This window comes from Sparus aurata, chromosome 12, assembly GCF_900880675.1.
Source record: "Sparus aurata chromosome 12, fSpaAur1.1, whole genome shotgun sequence".
Classification (NCBI taxonomy): Eukaryota; Metazoa; Chordata; class Actinopteri; order Spariformes; family Sparidae; genus Sparus; species Sparus aurata.
This window is the reverse complement of record NC_044198.1, coordinates 25,838,495-25,854,981: the sequence shown is the minus strand read 5'-3', so window position 1 is coordinate 25,854,981 and position 16,487 is coordinate 25,838,495. Positions and strand designations below refer to the sequence as shown.

The window sequence follows — 16,487 nt, the reverse complement described above, 5'->3', positions numbered from 1 at the left end:
ATTTCTCTGCTTTCTGTCTCATTTATGACATCAGCAACGGGTCTCTGGGGGTTTGGACAGTTGGTTGGACAAAAGAAGCAATCTGAAGATGTCACGTTGGCTTCTGAGCTTCTATTGATACATCATGAAAATAATAATATCATAATACTGAAAATAAAGGTTAGGTTCAGCCTTGGTTGTGTGGTCGAAGCTTCGTGTGACCTGTTCTCAAATCCGCACACTGACCTCTTCAGCGAAAGCACAATAATCCCGGTCTGGATTTGATATCACTGGATTTCCCAGGAAGGATTTCTCCGCTGATCACGCAACTTCAGGGAAAAAAAAAAAGTGCTGAGAGAGAAAGAGGCAAAAATGATGACGTAGCAAAGTATGTAAAAGCTGACTTCGACGTGCTGATCAGGAAGAAACTGTTGTTAATTGATTAATAATTTCATTTTATCAAGTAAAAACGTAAAAAGAATGATCTGTTTCGAGCTTCACAAAGAAAAATGTGCTCCATTTCTTTGGTTTATCTCTTATAAACTGATTTTCTTTGGGTTTTGGACTCCTTGAGGGAAAGAAAACAAGCCACTGTCAAACATTTTAAATAGAGTAATAATGAAAATAATCATAATTCAGAGTGAATAGATTATCTTTATGAAAACAGGGAGTTAAAAATATACAGTCACAACATGGTTATTGCATTTAAAGCTGTTTTAATTAAGGAAGTGTTATACTTCACTCAAATGAAAAATAATCTGGAGGTTTGAGTCACAACTTTGTTTTAGAAATTAACCTTTTTTTTTTTTTTTTAAGTCTTGAAATTCCTTTACATTATACATTTTTTTTTTCTCCATTATAAGTATTTCAAAATATCTTTTGCTGGTTTGCTCAGTTAATATTTTTCCTATAAGTAGAATCTCATTTCAATATAGTTCTCTTTTTGAAAACAACACCAAAGAAACGAAAAGAAACATCCATCAGTGTGTTTCTGTCCAGGGTCTTCAACGTGTTGGACGAGGTTGGGTCAGAAAAAAAAGCGGCCCGTGGTTCTGACCACGACAAGAGAGGCTGATGGTACAAAACTCATCGCTGGCGCCGCTCCGCAGTCCGGCAGAGAAGCTCTGCTGAGTCTGATGCTGCGCTCCCGGATATTTGGACCCTTGTAGTGGCTCGTGGGAGCGAATGAGCATCGATAAAAGTCCAGTTTGTATCAGTGTGTCGTCCCTGGTGGGCTTCTTCTCAAAAGCGGTTGATCTCGACACCAGGGATGCTCTGGCGCGAGGAGACACGCTGCTTCTTCCTCTTCCTGAATCGGACTTAAAACTATGAATTTTGCCAAGATCGTATGTATAACATAAAGCCCAGCTGATCCTCACTGTAAATGACTACTGGAGTCAAAAGCTTTAGTTTAGGCCCTTGTTGTCTGGGCTTAAAAATAATCCTCTCAGTAACTTCCCCTTACATTTTGGGTAATCTTATAGATTAACTGCCAGCTGCTGCTGCTGCTGCTGTGTGTGTTTGACAGCTCTCCACCTGCTCACATACATCTAAACGCACAAAACCTCCAGCAGCTTTCTATACATTCCTCTCAGGGTTCATCTGACCGACTCGCGTTAAAAAACAAAAAAACTGCCCTCTGAGGAGAGACCTGGACTGGAACAGGAATACAATGGATGCGATAAAACTTCTCTCTCCTCAACCGAGCAAGGAAAACATCTTAAACAGGTTGACTCCTCACTCTTTTTTTTTTTTCTTTTTTTTAAATATAAACTATGTTGCAGATAGGAAAGCATTCATTGGCTTTGTAAAAAAAACCAATCTGCTGGTTTTAGTATTCTCTCTCTCTCTCTTTCTTTCTCTCTCCTCTTTTTTTCAGATGTTTTTTTACAATAAAGCAGAACTCTTATTTATTTTTTTTCAGCCAATGAGATTCATCTCATTTTTTTTTTTAACACATTTAGTCCACTTTCAGAGATTCACACAACCACTCCAACCCTCAACCCTACAAACTTGTTTTTAGGATAATACACCAATAAATCCCTGCACATGTACTTATTTTTCTTTTTTTTTTTTTTAACGCCACGATACTTTAGTAGGCTATTACAGCACGATTTGTCATGCACTTTATCTTCTTTTTTTTCACAATACCCCTACACTGCAGATCTGTCATGTAGCTGGACTAACAACTTGTTTTTCCGTGTTTTTTTCTCTCCCTCAGTCGTCCTCCGCTTCGTCCCCCTCGGACTCTTCTCTCCTCTCGTACATTTTATCCCTCTGCCTCTCCTGGATCTCCTTCATCTCCTCGGCGTATCTGCTGAACGCTCCTCCGAACTTGCCCCAGGCTTTGAACGGGATGGTGATAGAGTTCCTGTAGCTGGGCTTCACCTCGCTCACCCGCAGGAACACTCCGTATTTGTTGGACCCGACGTCGAAAAAGAACCGTTTGGAGTCCACCATGATGGAGGTGCCCTCGGGGAGCTCGCTGTAGCCCCCGGCGGCCATGCCCCCGGCCAGCTCCTCGTCGTCTCCCCCGTAATCATCTATGAGCTTAGCAAGGGCGTCTCTAAACTCTATCAACCCCTGCGCCGGAAGGGCTATGGTCTGGCCGGCCAGCATGCCGCCCACAGGGCCCCCAACTCCGAAGCCAGGTCCACGGTTTACGGTCTGCCGGATCCGCAGGAACCTCCCCCGCTGGTTCTCCTTCAAGTCCAGGTAGTACTTGCGGTTTTCCCGGACGAGAAACTCGCTCTTGAGAGCTCGCCTGGGCCCGCCGTCCTCCCCCACGCTGGCCTGGGCTATCTGCTCCGGACTGCTAGGCCCCAGCTGGGCGTAGTGCTCGATGAAATCCCCGAGGTAGTCACGGAACTCCGCCGCCACTGACAGAGAGAGGGTCAAGCGACTTTTGGAGCCCCCGGCCCCTACCTCGGCGATCTTGATGAACCTGCCCTTGCTGTTCTGCTTGACGTCCAGGTAGAAGCGCTTGTTCTGGATGTCAAGCCTCTTGGACGCCAGCTCCTGGGTCTCCTGGTCCCTCTGGAAGTGCTGGAAGCCGCCTCCACCTCCTCCCCCGCTGCTGCCACCGCGCTCACTCCCGCTGTCTCCATCCGCCATCTTCAGCTCCACCATTCGGCTTCTGCCCCTCTCGCTCCTGCGTAGCTGCTTTCTGCGCGAGCCCGGCCAGCGCGCGCACCCTTCACGCTCATCACGGTTGCACTTCAAGGGAGGGTTCTGATTGGCCCGCGCGTCTGCCACTTCCACAAGTTCACACGGTTACGGCTTTCCCATTGGTTGGTTGAGTTTGTCCGTCACGCCCATATGTACAATCTCTCGTTGGCCATTGGTTCAGAGCGGAGTTCCGTTTGCGTACTTCTTGTTTCTCCCCTCCGCTCCTGGTTGTGAAATCTCCTGTTTTTATGACATAATATGTTGGAAAGTTATGTTTTTAAATTGTTTTGGCTTCAGCTTGTATAAGTGTGTCGACATACTTTGTTTTCCTGCTCACAGTTATAGTGGAGATGATTCTGGGTCGTGTTTTTATATGAGCAAAAATACTTTTGTGACTTCTTCTATATAAATTTAAACTTTTTAAGAAAAATTAAATATATTTTGTGATATTACCAGTGGTGGAAAAACGTCTTTCACATAAATAGCATTACGTACTGACAGTGTTGTATAAAGCACCCCAAAGTCATCATGATATCCTGTTGAAATGTTACTATGATAAAAGTGAAAGTCACTCACAAAAGTAACACTCTGGCAGTATCTGATATTAAACTGCTACAGGCTGAGAGTAAGATAAGCTTCAGTTGCCTTCTTTCAAAAATGTATTCATGTGTTATGTGTGAGAGGAAGTGTGTGTGTTTGTCAGTGTGTAGCTTTTGGTTTAACTGCTTCGTTTTGCTTGCATTTATTATGTAAAGCACGTTGTACGATATGTTATTTGTATGAAAAGTACTACATAAATAAAGTCTGATTGATTGACAGATTGATTAAAGAGTTTCAAAGAGAATTTTGGAGTTTCTTTTCATCCCTGTATAAATCAGAAAATAGTATAAAGTTTGGTTTAAGTGAGACTTGACTGAGAAAAAAGCTGGTGAATAAGGTACACAATTACCATGAAAATTACTTTACATTGAGACAATAATCTTTGTATATCACAATGTAGGCTATTATTTAATGTTACATTTAAATATGCAAATGAGAACATTTCTAATTAAAAATACACACATTTACAGAACTTAAATCTGAATTTTGGATAAATCCATGTTCCAAATCTTCATCTCATTTGTTGACATATTACAGCCAAAGTGTTTTGTGCAGAGAGGTTTCTCTTTTTATCACTCAGATATAGAGGTTACTAAAGATGTCATCTGAGGTTGATTTCTGGCCTTTGTATGTTAATAGATCAGTTTGAGAGATAACAGGAAACAGTATGAGAGAGTGAAGAAGTGTCATGCAGGTGGGGAATCGAACCTGGGGCTTGTTTGTAGACAGAGAATCTGCACATGCAAGGGCCTCTACCAATTAAGCTAATCAACACAAGCCTAAACCACGCAAAATAAGTCCCGCCCACATATTTTCTGACAAATGCAGGTAGTGCGAGCCAAAAGGGGCGGTCTCTCTCGTTTCCCGCCTGAAGTTATTGCATTTCCCTCCAAAACTTCAGATGCCTATTAAATGGCTGGTAGGTCGTCACTCTGGTCGGAGCGGCTCTTCTCTGAGGACACGAACACGGTCAGTAAACTGTTCTGTAGGAATCCACTTTTTGTGTACAGTTAGCTGCTCAGTACAGGTGTATTCATGTCTATGTGGGAGGTGTACAGATCAGTTATTACCTACAGATCTCAGGTAATAAGCCCAGGTGATGTTCCTTCATACATCAGCCAGCTCCACATAGGAACTATCTTCATGTTGTCTAAGCCCATGAAGTTCTGTGCCTCCCTCTCACGTTGGTGAGTTGTGTTTTTGCCTCAGATGTTTCTGAAATAACTGAACACGAAGCTGAAGACGTCTCATTTAACTGTTAAGTGTTGAGGTAAATTCGGCTGGAACATAATCTTCTTATTACATCCAATTAAATCTGTGATGGACGTTTTGTTTTGTTCAGTGCACCAAACCTCCATTGTGAATTTGGGCGTTTTTTCTCTGCCGTGTTTATTACATGAATAATGTAAAGTTAATTAAACGTTGATCACTTTCTCAAAACAAGTCGGTAGTTTCGGTAAGATCGGCATGAAATCTAGTTAGCTAACTTGTGCTGGTCAGTGTAAGTGAATGGTTATGTTATGTTAGCTAGCTAGCTGACTTTAAAGTTGTTGGAGATGCACTGCACGGTTTGGGAAACACGTTAGCAACGGCTCAGCTGCCTTCATTAACGGTTGAGGACACACGAACCGGGTACTGACACTGTAACAAGCTTATAAAGATGTCTGAGTCATTTTATCGTGGTGTTTTTACAGACAGGTTTGCATGTTAGCTAATGTGTGTGTTGGAGAGCGTTAGCATGACGCCATTATCCTGCTGTGTAATGTTAGCTTGTTAATACTAGCATAATTACAGCCGAATATCAGAGTACAGCACAGTTAGCTAACAGGCTCCAAGTGTTGTGTGTAATAATGTCTCAGTATGTTAGTTTGTCAGCATCTAGAAGGTCATTTTGAGCAGCTAAAGTAGTTTATACACACAATATGCAGCCTCATTGTAGTCTGCACAGAATGTATTAAGTGTTTTTGTCTCAGTTCTGGTTTAATGTGTTATTTAAATCACTCCACTGACTCCCTGTGTTTCAAAAGATATACTTTAAAATCATATTACTCGTCTATAAAGCACTAAATGTTCTCAGGACTGAATACACTTGGTTTACTTTTGGTTTACTTAAAAAAAACAAAACATTTATTGAATCATAATCATTGATTATAGTAGGTTTTACAGTGCAGAGTGATGTGAGACTCCTGAAGTGATGTCATGCACATGGTTACAGACTGCTACATCATTCTTTATTATGAAATTATGTTGGGAACTGCTGTCCTGGTGTCTTTACTGGCTATTTATGTAATAAACCCTTTTTATGAATTACGCTCTTGTGGTTTTAATTCTGCTCAGCCCTGATTTTTAAAGAGCGTGTTGAATCTTTTGATGGAGTCCAATGTCTCCTCTTGGTGTCATTGTCAAAGCTTTAACTATATTTGATATATCAATTTCTTTCTGCAGTGGAGAACACGGCTTCCATTACCTTCACATTCTATTCCTGTTTTGGGAATGATTGATTTCGAAACAGGGCCCATGTGTTGTTTAATAATGTCTGAGTGGGTTAGCCTCTCTCCAGCTATTATTATATTAATGAAACTAACAGCAGCTCAGTGAAAAAGCCATTAGGGGGCGCTACTGAGCTGTTATGCAGCACCTGTGGACAGTTGTGGTATAGAATTAAAGTACTGACGTGTTTGAACCTACATGCCAAATTTAGTGAGTCTGTGAACATCCTAAAGTCCTCTAAACAGTGTCGGCAAAACGAAAATCAACGCATGCCATTCAAGATGGCCGATTTCCTGTTGTGGCCAAAAAATCCTCAAAATTAATTCCTCACACTGATATACACTAATCAGTGTACACTGTGTCGATCAATTATCAGCCTGATCAGTTCTGTTCATCATTTTTCTGATGATTGGAATCAATGTTATGAGATTACCAAATAATAAATGATGCAGTAATCTGCAAAGTAACTAGTAACTAATGTTGACAAATAAATGTAGTTGAGTAAAAAGTACAATCATAAAGTAGCAGAAAATGGAATTACTCAAGTAAAGTACAGGTGCCTCGAAGTAACAAGTAACTTAAGTAATGAAATAAATGTAGTGGAGTAAAAAGTACAATATTTGCCTCCAAAATGTAGTGCAATGGAATCATAGAGCAGCAGAAAATAATATAAATAAATTATACTCAGGTAAAATACAGGTAGGCCTACCTCAGAGTAACACGTAACTTAACTTATCAAATAAATGTAATGGAGTAAAAAGAAAAAAGGACAATATTTGCCTCCAAATTGTAGTGGAGTAACTGTATAAAGTAGAATAAAGAGGGAAGTAAAGTACCTGGAAATTGTATTAAAGTCCAGTAATTGAGTAAATATACTTGGTTCATTAACACAATAAGCTTTTGGTTGATCCATAACAAGTCAGGCTCAGTCTGTTGAACTGCTAATTAATTCAACTTTTTATTTGTAAGAAGAAGAATGTTTTATTTCTTCTACATATTCTCATTTTTATATCATATGAAAAGTCAGAGCTGTAATTGTAAAATATTTGTTTGGACTTCCTGCATTTGTTTTTGGAAATATAGTATTAAATGCACTTTAGTTTCAGAGTAGGGCATCAAAATGGGTGACCTCAAATCTGCTGCTGTGCCTGATGTCACAGCTGTCACCAAACACACATATTACTATAAAAAGATACCGACCGTCGGCAGGAAACCACACAGGAAACACTCTCAAGTTTTGCTTTCTCATTTACGTCCCATTTTTAGATACATGTGCTGGTTGTTTTCATCTCCTGCTTCTTTATCACCCTCGTTCACGACATTTCAGGGGGAGTATTTTACTTTTACTCCACAACATTAACAGCTAAAGTTACTTTTTAGATTGTTAAGAGGGTTACTTTAAAAATGTAATGCAGTACAGTTACTGATTTCACGTTATAAATGTTTGTCAGCGAAGTATAACAATATTAAAGTAATGTAACTTGATTACTGTCAGTTACTTTTGGATTACCTCACGACCAAACACATGCAGATAACGACAAGACATCACATTTTAACTATTTGTTTCACTTGAGACCAGAGTGTGTGTTGTGTAAAAGTGTAATTTAGTAATCTCCTTTTTTACTGAATGAATCTTTAATATAAGTACACAATTTTTTTGTAACTTTACCTGAATGTAGTTACTTTTATTTTTATCCTGTTACATGGATTCAGTTACTCAAGCCTGCAAAACATACAGTTTATAAAATATGCCGCATTATTATATGTAAGGTATCTACAGTTTTTATATAACAGATATTAGTTATGATGGAAGTCTCTGAATAAAGACAAATTTAAGTACATTCTGGTGCCAATACATGTGTACTTTTACTTATAATGAATGCATGACTTAATCTTGTAACAGAATACTTTTACTTGAGTACTTTCATATTTAAGCAGTAGCAGCAGGAGGTGCTGCACTGATGTTTACAGCTGCATGTAAACAGTGATCACATTGTTGTTGCAGTACCGTTCAGTGCCCACAGGTGGCAGCAGAGCTTCATCTGCCCTTCAGGTGATGTGTGTTTCCTCCCAGCTGGACGTGTCAGCAGCACCTGTGAGCTCAGAACTGAAACCGCAGCAGAAATAAACCCACTGACACTGTGGAGTGTTTCTGCAGCTGTTTGTTTCACTCTGTGTTGTGTTTCTGCAGCGACACAGTTGAAAATGACAGAAAGGTGTAAAGGTGTCAGCTCACCTCAGAGCTGGATGACTTGGTGATGAAAAGCTGGAGTCGCTCCTGAAGGACATGTGACGGTTTGGAAAAAGATGTTCCCTCGAGATCTGTTAACATCAGAGAAGTATTTGTATACAAGGAAGTAGGATTTTACTGAAGTCATGAGTCCAGATTCACCTGACAAAACAAAGTATGCACCAGACTCATACAAATTCCTCAGAATTTAAGAAAAAGAATCCTTAACTGTCACATTTCAGTCTTGATTTTGAGGTATTTATACTTTTATTGAGTATTTCCATCGTCTACTACTTTTTAATTCCCCTCCACTACATGGATTTGATTTATTTGATCATTAGTTATTAAACCCGGTGAATTCCCAGAAATATTACCGAGAACATGATGTCAGTTTTCTCTGTGGCAGCTCAGGAAAAACACACAGTGTTCTTCTGAATATGATTTCTCAGTAATTGTGCAACATCCAAAAAACCAAAAGGCCTCTGAGATTTAGAGGAGGAGTGTTGCATCACATGGAAATACACAAGTAAAGTACAAGTCCCTGGAATTTGTACTTGTGTAAATATACTTAGTTACATTCCTCCAGTGGAGAAACGGTCCAGAAAAAGAAAACACAGAAACAAGAGGAGATGTTTTGTCCTGACACCATCATAGAGCCTGTGTGAGTGTTGATATGTATTACTGAATAATTAATGCAGTAATGAGTGATGAGCACTACTGATGAGTGACTTCCTCGTTATCTGTGTCTGTAACAGTTCCCAGAATAGGGGAGTGGGCGTGGCTTCTACTGGACGTGGGCGTGGTCAGTGCTGCTGAATGAGATAGGCATGTTATGAATCATTAAGCGGCGCTGGGTGTGATATTGATAAGAAGTGGCTTTATTTATTATTTGTTGGAGCAGCCTCAGAACTGAGCTTCAGTAAGAGAACACACTGTCATCTGTAGTAATTAATCAACACATCCTCGTAGTTAAACCGCTGATAGATGGATTGTTTGTCACTGATTCCCAAAACGACACACGGCTGTTGCAGTGTTAGTAGTGAAAGGTATACCAGACCTTTGTCGCAGTTGAGTTAGGTTTAAGAGAAGCTAATAATATCAGGGTTAAAATGTTACTTTCTTTATGTACATTATATTATCAAGTCAGGTACGACGAGAGTTAAACACGACTTGGTTGTACAGGACGCAAATAAAAGACGACTAAGTGAGAGTCCGTCCTCCTCTGCTGCTGTATTTACTGCTACAGCCATCAGAGGTCGCCACCGAACAAGAAAACGTAAATATAGGTTGTATTTTACTGCTTTAAATGTCAACTTAGGTTATTTTTCTGATGTGGACGAGCAGCGTTACAAATCAATAAAGTCCTGTAAACTGGTCATGTGGTTTGCATGTTAAAGCTTGACTTGTAAAAGTAACCAGTACCTTTATAAACGATAAAATTATGATAATGAAATGTAGTAAAAATGTACAATATTCCCTCTGAAAGTAACAGAGTATGGAAGTTAAAAGCAGCATAAATACAAACTTTAACATGTCGCCATGTTGATATTTCACTTTCAGAATATGTCACGTCAGAGAACTCGTTAAGTTTTAAAAATGATTTTATTTAAACAATCTGATTTACAGCAACATAACAACAATCTCTTCAAATCAAATTTAAATAAATCCAAACTTTACATCAGATACACACACAGTTCACATCAGTATTGCACAGCACCCTGTTTGTTCCTGATTCAACATTCACAGCAGCAGCTCTGCCGACGTCCGTCTCTCGTAGCATCGATCCTATTAGGATAAGACCATTCAGTCTCATTTTGTCTCACAGTGAGGATGAAAGTGGCAGCACAGGCTCATCGGGCCGGGCGGTATCAGTAGTACTGATGGTAAGCCGGGTACGAGCCCATGAGCTGAGGCGTGGTGGAGGGCAGCAGGACTCCTGGGAGGCTGCTGTACTGGTAGAAAGAGTCCAGAGGCAGAGCGGAGACGCTGGGCAGAGGGGAGCTGTACTGCAGGCCGTGTGGATGGACGTAGGAGGCAGCAGACGGGCCCTCGGCTGCTGCTACCGCTGCCGAGTGGTACCTCGGGTACGGGCCCGGCCGGTACGCCTGCAGCTCCGGGTAATGCATCAACTGAGAGGCCACGTTTGCCTGACAGGCGTGAGCCAGGGCGTCCTGCACGGTCCGCTTCAGCTTCATCCGCCGGTTCTGGAACCAGTTTCTGATCTGAGGAGGAGGAATAGAAAGTCTCATGAGGAAAAGTTCTGTCCAATATCAACATTTAAAATAGTCTCTGTCACTGATTGATTCTCACTGATTGATTATCGGTACCAGATGGAGGATCGTTACCTGTTTGTCGGACAGGCTGAGCTTCTTGCACAGCTCGGCCTTGTCTTGTGTTCCCAGGTAAGCGTTCCTCTTGAACGCCCGCTCCATGCTGCCGATCTGCTCGGCTGTGAAGGCCGTGCGTGGCCTCCTCCCTGACGGAGGCGACGCCGGCGAGGAGGTGGAGGTGCAGTCGGTGGAGAGGGAGTGACCTCCTTCGCTCTCGTAGCCGGAGGTCTCCTCCTCTGTGCCGCTGCTGAACCCGGCCTCAGACACTGCAGGAGGAGAAACAGGAGTTATAGAAGACGTTCAGAGGGAAGACGTCACATTAAACCGCTGACGGAAGTAAAAGTACTGACACCACTCTGTAGAAACACTGTTAGAATGTAGCAGGGTTTTAACTATTTAGTATAAAACTGTAACTTCTGGATTTAATCTAATTATTCTGGATTAATCTCAGGTTCTCTGGTTGATAAAAAGTCAGAAAATAGTGAGAAATCTTGTCACCATTAGGCCACAAAACCTTCAAAATACAAAATGTTTTGCTTGAGAAATTAATTATTATCACTTGGCATCTTAGTTTAGCTTTAATTAAATATCTGACAAAAGATCACACAGGTTTTGAGCTCAGGAATCTTAATTAAAGAAATATTAGTAACTAATTTTTATACAATAAATGTAGCCTAGTAAAAATGTATATATATATTTTCCTCTGAGCTGTGGTGGAGTTTAAAAATACTTTAAAAAAATTGTATTATTCTGATTTTTTCCCTTTAAATTCAGATTTTTTTTCAACAAAAAGCCTGAAAATTGAAATACTGAGTATAAATACTTAGTTACATTCTATTACTGCCAGTTTCTTCTCATTAGTACAGATGTTTCTATTTCTTTAATGCACATTTCTACATTTATATCACCTTTTATTCTTCATTAACTCCTCTATAATTCATCTTTTCTGGGACATTAATATTCTAGGAGCAGCAGAAACGGATCAGCAGAGATGTTCTGATTGTTCTGGACGTACCTTGGTTGTTGCCGTGTGAGGTTTGGTGCTGCAGACTGAGTCCGTCCAGGTTCTGGCTCCTGTTCTCTTCCTGTTCTGGTAAACTCTCAGCGGTCTTTGGTCTGCAGTAAAAGCCCGGCAGACTCTCGGAGTGCGTCCCACAGGTGGTGGGTCCAGAGGCGGAGACGGAGCCGGTCCCGGCCGGCTGGCTGCTCTGGGCCATCCACTCGATAGAAAAGTGTCCTCTCATGGCTGCAGAGCGCTGACGTTTGGTCCTGAAGGGTAAATCCAGAGTGGAGGTGAAGGTCTGCTGGTGGTGTCCTGGTCCTGGTCCCGGTCCTGGTTGAGTCTCGACTGGCCCCCCATCACAGCGCGTCTGTATTTATAGGCGGCGTCCCTCCTCAGGTCGGACTCCCTGATCCTGGAGATCAAAGCACACATCCTCCCTGCCTCCACCCTCCTCCTTCAGTTTTCACAACTGGAGTAATTAAGACGTCTCATTCAGTCTCAATGAGGCTGTTACAACAAGGCTCCAGTGAGTCTGGAGGAACCCCCCCCCCCCCCCCCTCTCCACCTCCTCCTCCACCTCCTCCACCTCTCCTCCTTCCTGCATCCCAAAAACAGATAATAGACACACCTCACCTCAAAGTGTCTGCATCTCCTCCGCCGTCACATCCACACTGTAAATACAGATGATGAGTTTCAGGCAGTAAAACGTGTCTCGGATCAGCGCCGCCGTCCACAAACTCGTCTGCTTCATCATTAAAAAGAAAAGATAATTTAGCTGTTTTATTTACAGATGATTCTCCTGCAGGACGGAAACTGATCCAGGACTGAAGACGATGCAGTAAAAAGAAATAAAACAACATTTATGGAGTTCATATGACGTGATAACAATGTTTATCATGAACTGTTTACTGTCTCTCTGAAGGAACGCAGTGATGTAACTAATTACATCAAACTGAGTACTTGAGTATTTGCATTTTCAGCTACTTTATACTCCACTACATTTCATGATAACATTAATTAATAGTTTAGAGCCTGACTGATATATATATACAGTATATATATATATATCTGTTGGCCAGTTTTATCAGCTCATATCCAAAATATATCAGTACTGGCTGATATATGTTGCCAGAAACGCACTGATGTTTATGTCTTATGAAGGTTATAACACTTGTAGTGATTTAAAATTATTAAATTATTTGTGGAGTTTACTGTTGCAGTGCTCTGATGTCATTTTAGACAATAAAGTTTGCAAAATCAGGTTTCTAGCTCTGCTTATTTTGCAGATAACACGTTTTACAACACTGTTGAAGAGTGAAGAGGTGATTAAAATTGCATTTTTCCCCCTAAAATAACCAATTAAACCTGATTTTATTATCTGCCTCGTGAGATTAATTACTATAAAAGAAGAAAAAAACAAAATGACATTAATATGACTTGTATAAACTTGTTTTTGTTGAACCTCTGACTGTATTTCACACCAAACTTCAAGACTCAGAACTACAAATATACTAAATATACTAATACAACTATTTCTATTAACCTTAATATATTAATTTGTGTTTCTTGTGTCATTCTGTGCACACAAAAGCTGAGAAAGCTGGTAAAAAAGATGCAGATGTGGAGCGTTCAGTGTCTCATTCCTGATTTTTAAAACGTAATATTGACATTCAAAGACAGAAAACACAAACTGGAATAAAAGTCACATTGGACTGAGGAGAACTCATTAATCAGACTGTGCTGCTGATCATGTTCAGGCTAAAAGTCACATTAGAGTCTCGGGCGAGCGTCACCTGAAGAGCCTTCAGGATCATTAGCAACACAATCAGCCGTGATTGGTTTAAAACGACGGCGACAGATAATCCGGGATGATCCCAGATTAAAGGCAAACTGTCTGAAAGTAAGAAGAGATTTAACATGATGGGCTTTCAGAGCGCGTTATCTGTCTTTTAATTGATCAGGGTTCAAGTAAAACTGATCCAACAATCATTTTTTAGATCAGTAATCACACGAAATACATCATTTAGTGTCGTATTAACAAGAAACACATTTATTAAGAGATAAAACATAATTAAGACATTATAAACTCAGTAATGAAAACAAAACTGTCATATTTAACATGATTATTTATTATATTTTTTAAAAATCTTTCCACATTTTCATTTTCTTATTTATTATTATATCTATTTATCTTCATATTTCTACATTTTTATTTATTTTTTATTTACTTATCTTTATATATAAATATATATTTATAATTTTTTTTAACCTATTTATTTTTTACATTTATTTTCTTTTTATATCCACAGTGATTTTCTTATTGTTTTACAGATGTATTTATTTTTTTATTTTAATTACATCACATCTTTATATAAAGTCACAGAAGTGCCATGAGAATAAAAACATCAGTTAAAAAAAGAGAATAATGGAGTAAATAAATATGATTTACGAAAAAAACAAAGGTGTAGGGGAAAGAATGAGTAAAAATAAAATCATAAAAATAAATAAAAGACATTATACACAAATTATTACAAAAAATACAGAAGAAAATATTGAAATTATTATTTATTATCTTTATTAATTTAAAATATATACATAAACGTGTTCTTTAAATTAATATAAGAATGTAAAACACTCCACTCCAGGATGTTGTTTCACATTTAATTTAAATTTATTGAACATCTTTCAGTAAATTCTGTTTGTCAGTGAAGATTTCTGTCTCATTTTATTTTAGTGGGATTTTATATCCATTTATTTATCCACCAAATCATTCAAACAGTAACAAGACACGAAACAAAGCAGCAACCGGCACAAATTAACCAAAAAGAGCCTGAAACTAGCAGGACTGAAGGACTTAAAGGTGCAGTCCTTGAGTAGATGTACTTAGTTACATTCCTGTGGATTACTCTCATTACATATAATGGAAACTGATCGTTGTGTTGAGCCTGAAATCATCCAGAACTGCCGAGTGTCTTTCAGCGACAACAAGGATTTAGGGATCAAGTTAAAGAGGCTGATAACGACCCGGAGAGGATGATCCCCCCTCCTCCACCACCTCCTCCTCCTCCTCCTCCTCCTCCTCCTCCTCCTCCACTTCTCCCTTTTTTACCTCTACAGTTGTTTTCTTCTTCTTCTACAGATTTATTCTTTCTCACGGCGCTCCTATGACTCCATGTTCAGAGCAGAAATGGGAGGATTTGCTGATTTTCTCTGTTTTATATTTAATATTTTATGATTCTGTCGTTTCTGGCACAATTGTACGGTGGCCCTGAAGTGCAAAACACAACGGCAAATCAGAAAACACAACAACATTAACATCTGCGTTTCTGATTTGCGTTCATGGTTTCTGATTTTGCCGTTGTGTTTTTGCACTTCAGGGCCACCGTACAATCATCTCCTGATTAACTTCTGCTGGTGTCGGACTGTTACTGTTCACAGTAAAGACACAACTGACAGGAGATGGATTACACCGGTGTGTATTCTTTACAATAATATCTGCAATTTTCCAAAGAACAATAACACTTTGAATTTGATTCTCTACATGATCAGGAGGACGTTTGATTCATTTTCCACATGTGCTTGACAACCTCCCTAAAGATTCTCTTATAATCTGATATTTGAGGATTTCTGAGTCCTGATTTCAGTAAAATGATAAAAAACAAACATGATGCTGAGCTGCAGACAGGTTGTCGACGTGTCTGTCTGTCTGCCACATCAAAGAGCGGGTCGTCCTGCTCGTCACAGACCGGGACGGGACGAGGTGCAGCAGGCCGCCGCTGATACTCATCCAGCCACGTTAAAGAGCTCAGAGACACAGACGGAGGGGCAGCGACGGAGGCGACGGAGGTGACGGAGGTGACGGAGGCCCAAAAAATGATCAGGAGCCCTTTGAACCTTTAACTGGACCAATCAGCAGCCTGTTGTTTCTCTGTTTGTCTGCTTCTGCTTCAGCAGTTTGAAGAACGTGTGCTTCATCATCTGACTGACAGAGTTTGTTTTGAGCGTTCAGGTTGTGATTTTACATTAAATTAAAGACTGATCTGGTCGTTCTCGACCTTTTTTGACTTTTAGTTACTTTACAACGAAGGTTTTTGCTGAAAAACTTCCTGAGAGATTAGAAAGTTTGACGTTTCTTCATGAATCACAGAGTTTATACGAGCTGAAACAGAGAATTCATTCAACTTTTCCTTTGAATTATTGTGATTATTTTATACATATTTAATTACATTTTTTGTTTGGAATGTTGGTTAAAAGAAAGACACACACTGAGGTGTCACTTTTAATCTTAAATATTTGTATAATTAACTTTCTAACAAACTTTCTAACAAGACATCAAGGAAATTAGGGAAAGAAAAATCTTTGTAATGCACCTTTTTACATCCGTAGTTGTTGGTTGAGATCGGTGGATGTTATTCTCCTGTTGCTGTCCAAACAGCTGCAGACAACACGATGATGAGCGTCGGTAAAAAGTCAAACGATGGACGTGGAAAACATCAGAAATCAGAAACACTTCATCGATCCCCCGTCACAGGAGCTCCTTCTACAACAGAAATATCACACACAGATTCAGAGAGAAGACAGTGAGACATGACAAGTAGTACAAATTAAATATATAACAACTGTATGTGTGAGGAATTATGACATTACATATGACAAGATTACAGTCTCCTCACCGCTCCACACAGTC

The 16,487-nt window shown here is 39.9% G+C and overlaps 2 protein-coding genes across 2 annotated transcripts; both read right to left on the bottom strand.

Moving 5' to 3' along the window:
* Positions 1-1,848: 1,848 nt before the first annotated feature.
* Positions 1,849-3,172, bottom strand: purbb (purine-rich element binding protein Bb). The gene has a single exon (XM_030436499.1). It carries the CDS (start codon positions 3,106-3,108, stop codon positions 2,197-2,199), a length of 912 nt encoding a protein of 303 aa, XP_030292359.1. The 5' UTR covers positions 3,109-3,172; the 3' UTR covers positions 1,849-2,196.
* A 6,878-nt stretch (positions 3,173-10,050) lies between these two features.
* On the bottom strand, positions 10,051-12,343 carry LOC115593125 (homeobox protein vent1-like). Its single transcript, XM_030436500.1, has 3 exons — positions 11,813-12,343; positions 10,813-11,063; positions 10,051-10,689 (listed from the first exon to the last, which is right to left on the bottom strand). Exons 1-3 carry the CDS (start codon positions 12,039-12,041, stop codon positions 10,336-10,338), a joined length of 834 nt encoding a protein of 277 aa, XP_030292360.1. The 5' UTR covers positions 12,042-12,343; the 3' UTR covers positions 10,051-10,335.
* Positions 12,344-16,487: the final 4,144 nt, after the last annotated feature.